Source organism: Sarcophilus harrisii, chromosome 6 (genome assembly GCF_902635505.1).
Source record: "Sarcophilus harrisii chromosome 6, mSarHar1.11, whole genome shotgun sequence".
Classification (NCBI taxonomy): Eukaryota; Metazoa; Chordata; class Mammalia; order Dasyuromorphia; family Dasyuridae; genus Sarcophilus; species Sarcophilus harrisii.
Window position 1 is genome coordinate 197,951,286 of NC_045431.1, and position 12,025 is coordinate 197,963,310.

General features: G+C 44.6%; 1 protein-coding gene across 6 annotated transcripts in view; it reads left to right on the forward strand.

Annotated features, from left to right (window-relative positions):
• Positions 1 to 12,025, forward strand: part of PLEKHA7 (pleckstrin homology domain containing A7) — a 251,076-nt gene that overhangs the window by 86,892 nt on the left and 152,159 nt on the right. The window contains exon 1 of one of the 6 annotated variants that reach the window (XM_031942086.1): positions 434 to 792. The exons of 4 other annotated variants lie outside the window; for them this stretch is intronic. Coding sequence is in view for 1 of the 2 variants with exons in the window: in XM_031942085.1 (XP_031797945.1) it covers positions 11,569 to 11,627 (59 nt within the window). In the remaining variant the exon portion in view is untranslated. Of the gene's footprint in view, positions 1 to 433; positions 793 to 11,017; positions 11,628 to 12,025 lie in introns of those variants that run through there. One more of the 6 variants, XM_031942085.1, reaches the window with a different exon arrangement.

Here is a 12,025-nt window from a genome sequence, read left to right on the forward strand (position 1 = left end):
AGACCTTTACAACTAGTATCCCATTTGATCCTCATAACAATCCTGGGAGATAGATGCTATTATTACCCCCATTTTATAGTTGAGGAAACTGAGGCAGACAATGATTAAATGACTTGCCCAGACTCACATAGCTAGTAAGTATCCTGAGGCCAGATTTGAATTTGAGTTTTCTGATTCCAACCTAGAAGTCATGGAGAGAAGTAAGATAAGAATGAAAAGTGAGTAAGAACATACTGTAGAGGGCCTTTGAATGTCAGGCAATGGGGGTGAGATCTTCCCTAGTCGCTGGGTTCCTCGTTTTTTGCTTATTGCCAGAGGCTCTTTGCAGGCAGCTGGTGTGACCAGGTATTGAAACGGGCCCTTAGGCCAGCTGTGGTCCAGTGCATTTCTCACGGAATGGACCGAAGCTGTGGCTTCCACGGGTGCCTGTGTGAAAGCTCTGAGTTTTTTCCTTGAGCTAGGAGGACGTCCCAGCAAGGGCACCGTGGCACAAGCTGCTCCTGATGCTGCCGCCGCCTGACATCTGTCACCACATTCCAGGCCTTGTACGAGTTCAGTGGAGAAAGCTCGGGCTGCATGTCGGTCATTGGAGAGTGGCGCGGCCTCCCTTTCTCCTGCATTTGGGTGAGGAGCCTGTTTGTCTACCTCATTCTCTGCCTCCTGGAGAGGAGGGAGCATTAAAATAAGAGGTTACTATTTAATAAAAAAAGCCACTGGGGAGAGAGAGAAGAGGCAACTATTCAGGTGCTTCATGGACTAATCGCTTTTATCCTGGGATTTGGGAGATCAGAGGTAGGAAGTAACCGATTTGCTATAAAATGAATTTAAGTATGAGCATGATTCTAAGCTTGTCAGGTGGGTGTTTATCACTATGGATGCCAGGATCCTTTTATCTGTCGTTCCTGAAGACTAATGCGCATGTTGTTATTACAGAAATTCTATTGTGCAGCATAGTTGGGGAATGGGATGTTGTAGTTGATAAAATATTCTGAAAAGGTAAGAGTTAATATAGACGGTCTTCCTTTGGTGACTCCCAATGGCGTGGAGGTAACTGAATTCTCAGAGGCTGGGTGAGGAGGGCACCAGCTCCAGAAGGTCCCACCAGTCTGGAAAAACTTTGAGTGTGGGCCCAGTGACAGACGGTGCTTCTATTGGCCAAGAATCAGCATAACTAAGATTAGATAGACTTGGTTACCAAGGGATGAATTCTTTGGGCAACAGCCCTCAAGTAAAGCATTTGTTGGGCACCTGCTATGTGTCTGACACTGTGCTAGACTCTGAGAATACAAAGACTGATGTGAACCAGTCTCTGCCCTCTAGCAGCTTACATAGCACCCAGGTAGACACCATCTACCTGGAGAGGTATGTGCAAAACAAATCCAGGAGTAATTTGGGGGAAAGGGAAGATCAGCAAAGGCTTCTCGTAGAAGGGAACACTTGAGATGAACTCTGACATAGTTTACAAAGCTCACCTACTAAGGTGTGCCATCTCTGCCTTTTCAGAGAATTGGAAAACAATAAAAGAGATATAAAACCAAATTGAATTTTGCCTGCGGTAATGGCTGACGCTCAGGTAGGACTTTTAGGTCTACAAAGCTCTTTATCTATATTAAATTCTCATATGAGCCTTTAACACACTTGTCTGGTAGGGATTACAAGCATTCTTAGCCTTATTTTTAGCAATGAGCAAAAGAAAACTGAGGTTTGCTGAGTTTGTCACTCTGTCTAAAATAAGAGTCTTTGTTTGTCTCTCTGTCTGTCTCTGTCTCTGTCTCTCTCTCATACACACACACACACACACACAGACACAGACACACACACACACACACACACACACACACACACACACACATTAGGGGCAGGATATAAACCCAGTATTCTCTTGATTATAAATTTGGCAGTCCTTCTACTCTTCAAAAGGTCAACAGGATATTTCAGAACTTTCATTAACATTGATATTCCCAAAGTAGATTAATAGGATAGAAACTCTTTGAGGATAGGGACTAGTTCATCTCTGTTTTTGTAGCCCCTATGTTCTGCCCATTACCTGGCACACAGTAGGTCCTTAATAATGACTTATTGATTGGTTGTTGACTAATGGCTGGCTATTTCCCATCACACATTGTAAAACTCTCCCAGTGGTGGATGTATCTTTTAAAGCATCAGTCATATAAATAGGATCCTCCCCCTATCTCCTGCCACCACTGCTGTGATGGTGGTGGTAGTGGGATGGCAGGGAAGAAATAGCAAATCTGTCTGTATCTGACAGATTGGATGAGCTATCTCGCCAGCATATTTGTGTCTTGGTTGAAGATAAAGCTTCTTCCAATTTCCATACGGTAGCGCTAACAAGCATTGTTTAGCTTACGGAGTAGGCTGTTTATTGAAAATTGCTGTTGTGGGTTTGATGTGCTCAGTGAACAGGGTCTGCCAGCTTCTGGCATGAATGATGGGAAGTTCAACCTACCCTTTCCATGGAAAGTTATTCAGGCAATCAAGAGATTGGAAAATAACAACAACAACAACAAAAGCCCACATCCGGGATGACAATTATCAGAATTCTTGGAAAGCAGTTTGTCATTTTTCAGATTTATTTGGCTCGTTAATTCCGATGGTGAGATTGTGAGCTATCTGAAGATGGACGTCTCCCTGATGACAGACGGCATCAGGAATGCTGGTATCTGGAGGTTAATGAGTACAAATGTGACTGTCCCGTGTTCCCACCAAATCACACGGTCAATGGCCATGTGGAAAGAGATCTCTTCTGTTGGACCATTGGGAACATTTGTTTGGGGGAAACCCAGAGAAAAATATGTTCTGCCTGATATTCTGGATGTTTTGCTGGAACTTTAAGTGGTGGAATGAATATGTGTGTGTGTTTGTGCATGTGTGTGTAAGTAGGTTGGTTTTTTTTAACCTCTATGTGACCTTCAGACCACTCCTGTCTGCCAAGAGCCATGAATACTGAAAGTATTTTATCAAGCGAAGTTTGTCTTGTTTCTGGAAATGCTCCTGCCCAGCATCAATCAGCCTTAATAAGGAAGGCTTATTTTTAAAACCCCTTCATTATCACTGTGCTGAGGCCCTGGTGCTTAACGCCAGCCCTCCGGCCCCAGGGATGAGGCTCTCATGATAGGAGGGCCAAAAAAAGGAGAAAGCTCAAGTGGTAGATAGGCTTGTTGCTGGAGGAAGTCAGCCATGACAGGCAGGAGTCCTGATAAGCTACTGTTTCCACCAGCTCACATCGACGCTCCCAGGGGCTCAGTTGCAGGTGCTAAGCAGAAATGGGGGTGGGGGTGCGGGGAGAAAATGGCTGTTTGGGATAGAAGTCATTGCCAAAGAATGTTGCTTAAAGAAAGCCCCTGGTTCCCTTCACCTAGGGCCAGTTCAAGGGAGAATATCTGCTTCTGACTGTTCTCCCTGCTGCTTATTCCCCCATGGCCTGTGGCTTCCTGTCAACTTCTGAGGATCAAGATGATTCAGAGTCTTCTGTCCGTTCTTCACTCTGCCCCAGCTTCACTTCCAAGGCTCTTACCTTTGCCAGCCAGGTGGCACAGTGGGTAATACACACGGTCTGGAGATAGGAAGGCCTGAATTCAGGTTGAGCCTCAGATACTTTAATAGCTTTGTGACTCTGGGCTAGTGACTTATATCTTTATCCACCTTAGTTTCCTCAACTATAAGATGGGGATGATAATATCATTTACCTCTTGACATTATTGTGAGGATTAAATGAAATAAGATTTGTAAAGCTCTTAGATAGTACCTGATACATAGTATTCTTTCCTTCTCTTTCCTCCCTCCTCCCTCGTCCTCCTTCTCCCTCCTTCCTTCTTCCTTCCCTCTCTCCCTCCTTCCCTTCCTTTCTTCCCTCCCTTTTCCCCTCCCTTCCTCCTTTTCTTTTTCCTTCCCTCCCTGCCTTCCTTTTCCCTTCCCTTCTTCCCTCCCTCCCTTCTTCCCTTTCTTCCTCCCATCCTCTCTCCTTTTCTTCATCCCTCCTTTCCTCCCTCCCTCCCTTCCTCTTCTACCTCTAATTAACTCTAATTCAGGAATCACACATCAAGATCAAATGAGTTGTGTCAGTCTACCTCTTCAAAAAAGCGCAGTCCTTGATAGGGGACTGGTATGATTCAGAGGAAAGATCACTGCCCCTAACTCAAAGAACTCGACTTCAAATCCTACCTGTGACATTTATTATGGGGTGATGTCAGTCAAGTGATTGCAATAGATATGTGAACTATAAATTTTTTCCTATTTACTTAGTGTTTGGGTGTCATTCAATGCCTTCATGTACTTGAAGGGCCATTGGGTTCTACTTAGTCCTGGAGGGAAGAATTGGGAATGATTCAGAAGATTGAAGAAAAGTATTTTTTTTTCTTTTTGCTGAGTATAATACTTAAAATACTTTCTAGTACTTCTAGTAATTTCTCTTTTGCTTTCTTCTAAACTTTAGCCATCAACAAAAACATATTCTCATATGCCAAAATAAATAAAAATCACAGTGAAATGATACACTTCTACAACGTATCATTTTGACCTATATTTACTTTAGGAAGAGAGTAACAAAATGTCCCCTTTTGCGCATTCTCATCTTTTTGTATGTGAATTCATTGTTGTTACTGTTGCTATATTACATAGTCTGTATTTTTGCCCTGGTCTTTTTTCCTTTCTACTGTATCATTTCTTGTGTTTTCCTTTATTTCTTTGTACTCATCGTATGTATCATTTCAGCTTTTGCATTGGTTTTACAAGAGAGGCCATGAATCATGGTGGATAGAGAGCTGACCCTAAAGTTCAGAAGACTTTTGCCAGTCCAGGCAGGCCTTTAGCACATAAAAGCAATGTAACCGGGGGCATTGAGTATTTCTACACCCTAGACAACTTATTAAGACTGTGATAAGTTACAGAGAAGCTGTCTCAGGTTTGGACCCAAACAAAAGCCTTTTCCATGCTTTAAGCTGCTCTTCTCTGGAAAGTATCCTCAAGAGAAAGTGGCGGGCACATGCTGGCCCTCCAAACAAGGAATCCCCTTCACATCTTTCCTGCTGGGCAGGCTTTACATAGGCCACCTTCGGCCACTTCCCATGCCAATGAGCAGCCCATTTCATTGTTGGACAGTTCTAATCATAAGGAAAACAAATTATAATAAAAGGAAACAAAAGGAAAACAAATAAAATTAAATCTACCCCTATGTAAACTAACCCTCACCCTGTTAATTCTATTTTTAGCCCCACATGACAATCTTTTAGATATTTTAAGACAGATCACACATCCTCCTTTTGTCCTCTCTAAACTAAATGATCCCATTTCTTCTGGCTGATTCTCACACAACTTGGGTTGGAGTGTCATGTTCTGGTTGGTTTTCTGGAGGTCTAGGAGCAGCCTTCCTTTCAGCAGAGTAATCACCACAAGAATAGCCAGGTGTTAAAGTTCAAATCCTTTATTATCTCTTTCAAAGTCATATCTCCTCACTTGGGGCTCGGCTAGTTTTCTGGAGGACCTTCAGACTGGACATGGTCTCAGTGGAGGAAGTTCAGGAGGCCAGGCCAGTCACGGTGCTGTGAGATCAAGTGAATGAATCTGGCTCTGAGTCTGAGTCCCAGCTTATAAGCTCTACACTGAGACTGAGTATAAACCAGTCATTATATCACTAGGGAGCCATTATTTGTTGTAAGATTAAATCAATCATACTGAACTTAGAAAACTATTAATCACCATGCTAAACTAGATAACCATTGTCTCATCAATTCCACACTGAGTTAGCACCTTGTAAGAATCCTTGTTTTAAGAACAGAGTTCTGGACCCTAACACTGGGGTCCTCATATTATCCTAGTTCTCTGGATGACTTTCTTCAAGATTCAGCTCAAACCCCACCTTCTGCAAGACGACTTCCCTAGGCCCTACAATCCTCCTAGCATTTTCACTCTAAGTCTTGACATTTATCTCCTTATATTTTGTTTGTACATAGTTGTTTCTGTGATGTCTCTTCCATTAAAATATAAGTTCTCAGGGCAGGGATCCTTCAGTACTTAACACATAGTAGGTATTTTAAAAAACCACTTTGTGATTGACTGACTAGATATACTGTAGCCCTGTCACTTTACAGAAGGGGAAACTGAACCCCCCCTTACCCCCCCAGAAATATAGTTACTTACTCAAGGTCACACTACCAGTTATTGTTGGAGATGGGACAATTACCCTAGGCTCCTCTTTCCCACCCAACTCTTTGTTTTTTAATGGATGGATGAAATGTTAGTGGTTAGAAATCAGACAAGTCTAAACTACGTGACAAAAATATAGACCAATGGAGCTTTAAAGAAGGAAGGAAAGTGAGTAAATATTGTTTCCATATAAAGGGGGAGTTAGGTAGTAGAGTGGTTAAAGCACTGGATCTTGGAATCATGAATACTTGAGTCCAAATCCAACCTTAGATACTTACTAGTTTGAGTGATTTTGGGTAAGTCAGTTAATTCATAATTGCCTCAGTTTCTTCATCTATAAAATAGGAATAATGACATCATCTACCTCCCAGAGTATTACAAGTCTCAAATGAGATAATTGTAAAGTGTTTGGCACAGCACTGGCACATAGTAAGCACTATAAAAATGTTAGCTATCACTATTATTATTAGGCTTATCTCTCCCTCCTCCCTCATTTGGAAAGGAATGGAATGAGGAATTGGAAGCAGCCATTTCCTCCCTTCTCTTCTCCCAGAACTATGTACGTATTGTGTCCTGAATGATGTCCTTGATGGACAATTTGTGAGATTGGTGCGGGAAGGCCAGCTCCACTCCGGGCATTCCCACTTGGCAGATGCCTTTCATTGCTGCTCCACTCAGGGACATGTGTGTAGGGGTCTAGAGGCCCACGTGCAATTGGAGCCTCTAGATAAGGAGAAGCAAAACAGATAGAGAGTGAGGAAATGCCTCTGCAAAGGGTTTGTTCCCTAGCTAAGGACCTGACATGGGCTAGGTAGACATTACTCCAGCAGGAGTACTACCACAAATAAGTCTAGCACAAAGCTGACTTATTTAGACCCACATAGAGATCTGAGCAGCATGGACAGATAGGAAAAGAAGGCCCTGGGAATCGATGCTTGGGTTTTAGACGTGCCTGTGATGTTTAGACTATGACATTGAGCAGGTCATTCTCTCTGCATCTCAGTTTTCTCCTATAAGATGGAATAATAATATAATATGGTTGTGATTGATTGTAGAAATTGTTATTATTGCAGAAAAAGCATAAAGAATACAAGGCGGGGAAAGGTTAGAGGACATATACCTTTATAATATAGCCCCTTGACTTCCTTCAAACAATACACCTTACTTCAAGCACTGTCCTGCCTTCTACAAGAAATCCTTCCCAGTTGGCCAGCTGGCCTCAGTTTTAGTGACTTTCCTTGGAGTTTATTTCCAGTGTATCTTGTTTGTCTCCTTGAACAAAGAATACTTTGCATACCTTTTGTATCTCCAGCACTTAGCATAGTGCCAGATACATAGTGACTTCTATTAGTAAATGCTTGTTGACTTGACTTAGATGAATAACATTTCTTAGATGGGAGAGTTTGTCAATCAGAAAATATTCCCTGAATATCACTAGCATAAACTTGGCCCTCGTTCCTGTGGAACTCTGGCTAATTAGAGAGAAGACACAACAATTGTAGAATAATAAGATAATTCATGAAGCAGATATTTTCAGGTTCCTATGCTGTACAAGACCCTGACTTAAGAGACATGCAAATTTATGAATTCATGAAGCTTGGAGTTTGGGAAAATTGAGGATTAGGTATGATACAAGTTAGAATGAAGACTATAAGATGAAAGGTCTGATGAGGGAGAGGCTACTTCTAGCTGGAGAAGTCAAGAAAGTCTTCACTCCAGTGGCCACCTCTGTGCTGGGCCTTGAAGAATGAGGAGAGAGGGCAATTGAGAAAGCCATGAAGAATTATGCTAACATGTCTGATTGTGTGGGTATAGATAGAAAAGTGCTTAGAGAGCAGGATGAGAAAAATAAGTTGGTAGATGGAGAGGCAGGGAAAGCTCTTTGGCTTTGGGAGTTGGAGATGTCTGCCTGGGATGATTATAATTGGCCCAAGGCCTTTTCTTTTGACATCTCATTATTGCTCCTATTTCTTCCTTTTTTCTCATTCCCAGGGTACTGGTATGAGGGGACTGTGAGGGGAGTGGACACAGAGATAGATTTATAGAGACAAAGAGATTTTAAAGCGGTCTAACTGCTCCCAGGTATATGGATAAAACTTGGTACTTATTTTTTTGGTGGGTTTTTTGGGAGGTTTTTGTGGGGGGGAAGGAGGAGGGAGTTAGAAACAAAATGAATGCTTAGGACTGTTTTCGTTTTTGTAGCTTTAGTGCGTAGCATATAGTAGGTGCTTAATAATGCTTGATATGTTGAATTGATATTGATCTTCCAACCCTCAGTAGATTTAACCTCCCACTGAAAGGTGTATATTTTCCTATATACCTTAAGCTTCTTAGATTTCAACAAGCATTAAGATCCTGCAATGAACTGCTAGGGAGATGCTGAGGACACATGGGAGGTGGAATGGTATTGTGGAAAGAACATTGGATTTGGAGTCAGAGGGACTTGGATGAGGTGGGGGAAGAAGCATTTATTAAGTGCCTACTATGTGTTCGACCCTGTGCTTATTAGTGCTTTACAAATATATCAGTGGATCTTCACAACACCCTTGAGAGGTAGATGCTGTTACTATCCCCATTTTACAGATGAGGAAACTGAGACAGACAGATTAAGTGAATTGTCCAAACCTGAGGCCAGGTTTGAATTAGGTCCAGTGCTTTATTCCCACCACCCTCAAGTGGTCACTAATGTCCTTTCTAGCTTCAAATTTATGATCTTATAATTCAGCAAACATTGGTTTTTCCTGCTGTGCACAATGCCCTATGCTAGACTTTTTGAAGGAGATTCAAAGTTTGTTTTAAAATATATCCCGGTGGAGTTTATGCTCTAGTAGGGGAACTAGGACATTTACTTTAAGACTTGCCATTATACTGACATTGTGCTAGGACTTCACCAAATGCAGATTTGTTACCCAACAGTGCTTTAGTAGATGGTCAAAACAAGTACTTATAGCCAAAAATAGTTGCCTTCCTGTCAACCAGGTTCCAGTTGTAATTTTATACCTTTGTGAACTTATCTATGTGGCTGCCTCTGTTGTCTGATGACTTCTCATCCATTCTGTGTAAAACCTGTTTATGTCCCCCTGTAAATTCTCTGCTGGTGACCTTCCTCTAACGTGGAGCAGGGGGTCTTAATCTTTACTGTGCCATGGGCCCCTTTGGAGCCTGGTGGGGCTTATGGATCCATTCATAGAACCCTGTTTTTAAATAATTAGAGAAAATGCTAAATTTTAATTAAATAACTTTGGTTAATAAAATTGTCATCCTACCCATATTCACAGACCCTATGAAATCTCTCCATGGTCTCCAAGTTAAAAATCTCAACTTTAGCCCTTTTGACATTGCCTTGGTACAAGGACTCTTCATTCATCAGTTCCCTTTTGACTAACACACCTTCTTTTCTGGTGAAGCATACAAAAATAACTATTACTAAGTAACATAATAAGAACACTGAAAGTGTTCAGTCCAAGACAAAAGAGATTATTACTAACTACCAGGAGCAGGTAAAGCTTTCATGGAGGCGGTGATATTTCAGATAGGCTTTTAAAGCTGGGAATTTAGTAGGTGGAGGAGCCAAACTTTGTATTTCTAAGCATCCTATGTAGTGTTCTGTCTACATAGAGTAGATAATGAATACAAATTTATCGAACTGAACTTCAAGAATAGGAATGGGTATAAGTAAAAGTAAGCCTGAAGTGTGCATAAGGAGGATAGGAAATGATAAGTTCATCAGATCATTAAGTTAGAGCTTGGAGGGATTGTAGAGGCTTGTCTTCCCATTTTACAAGTGAGGAAACCGAGCTCCAAAGAGATAAAAGGACTAGTCCAAAATCACAAGATAGTAACAGAGCCTAGATTAGAACTCATGTTCTCTCCTATGAAATTCAGCCCACTTTCTACTGGAACTTCCAAAGAGCAAATTGCTTTGGCCAATGCTGACTTGCCACCATTCTTCAACTTAGAGACTCAGTTGCTTGGAGAGACTCTGAGAGAATGACTTTCCCAGGCTCCTAAACCAGTATGTATCGGAGAGGGACTTGAATACAGCTCTCTTCAGAGGTCAATTCAGGGTATGTTACCTCTCAATATAAAACCATGTAAGTTGATTAAATCAACTTAATGAGCATTTATTAAGTACCTCTTATGTGTTTAAAACTGTGTGTTTAACATAGAGGTATAAAGAAAAAAGGCTCATTCTCAAGTAGCTACTATTCAGTTGGGGAAATAGGTGCCCACAAATAATACTGTGTGTGTGTGTGTGTGTGTGTGTGTGTGTGTAGTTGGGGATGAAGGACACTAGCAAGGGAGGGCATTCAGAATCAGCTTGGTAGAAGATGTGGAACTAGTTTTGAAAGAAGATAAGGTCTTTAAGAGGTGAGGAGGAGAGCCCATACCAAGCACGGGAAACAGATAGCCTCTGCAAATGAGTGGAATTGACTGAGCTGAGAGAAAGAAGAGATCTAGGGGTCGGGATGTGATCTCTAGCTTCCTTCCACATCCATGAGTGCCTGCCCAGAGCTTGGCCTGGAGGTAGTCAGGGAAGGCTTTTGGGGGGAGGAGGGGAATTAAACTGAACTACACTTCTTGGGGAGGTGTGTGTGTGTGTGTGTGTGTGTGGGGGGGGAGATTGGCAGTACTAATGGTCGAGTTGAGCCTTGGAGGAAGGTAGGGCAGAGATGGTTAGGCTGCTGCCATCGGATGCCTCCTAATGTCCGGATTCCTTCATTCATTCTCAGGACAGGCTCGGCAGGAGCAGCTCGAGCCCCGCTGCATTTCTTCTCGGGCAGGTTGGGGTGCCCGGACTTCAAGGTCGTGGGGGCCGGCGCTGGGTTTGGGGGTGGGGGAGGCGGGCGTCAATCTCTCGGCACCTGCAGTCTTTCGCAGCCTCGGTGGTGGAGAGTCTCCTGGCTGGCCGCCAGGGCACCGCCGGTGCCGCTCGCTGGGTCCGCTGTCTCTCCGTCGCCTTCCCTCCCCGCATCCATGCAGCATCCCTGGCGAGGAGGAGCCGAGCCGAGCCTGCTTCTGCTGCTGCTGCTGCCGCTGCTGCAGCAGCTGGTGCCCGTACCCTGCTGAAGGGCAGCGGCGGCGGCGGCAGCCTCCACCGCCGCTGTTCTGGCTGCCGGGGCTGTGATGTCAGGCGGGTGGAGGCTCTCCCACCTCGGGTGGGAGCGTCGGGAGCGCGGCAGAGCCGAGCGTCCGACCCCCTCGCGCACACACCATGTCTAGCGAGGGCCTCGGCACCCCGGGGCACCCTCTCGCGATCTCCGGCGGCCGCTCCCGCTCCTCCCCCGTGCCTCTGCCAGCCCCGCGCCCCCACGAGCAGGGACGCTAACCCCGCTCCCGCCGGAGAGAGCCCCTGGCCAGCCGGGGCTGCCCGGTTCCCTCCCAATGTGCCGTCCCTGAACCGTCATGTGGAGGCAGCCCGGAATTGCCAGCTCCGTCTCCCGGGTGCGCCAGGTGGCCTGCAGGTGTGTGCGGGGGCGGGGGCGTGCGGGGCTCTCGGTCCGCGTGAGCTCTCCAGTGTGTGGGCGCGCGTGCATGGCTGGGGCGGCTCTGGCTAGGGGAGGGGGGCTGGGGACCGCGCAGCCCAGGCGCCCCTGCCCGGCCGGAGTAGCCCAGATTTCCGCGTGAACGGCTAATGAGGGCTCTCTTTCTCAGGGGCTGGACTTTGACCGCCAGGCTAGGCTCTCGTGCGCTGACAACTCCTTTTTGTGTCTGGAGGCTCCAGGTGAAGGGGGGCGGGGTCCCCTTCTCAGCACGATCTTGGCAACAGTTCTGAGTTAGAGCTTCATTCTTGTAAAGCAGCAGCTGGCCGGGAGTTAGTTTTTTACTTGAATTGGTGCCCGATTCCAGATTAGTTATTGAT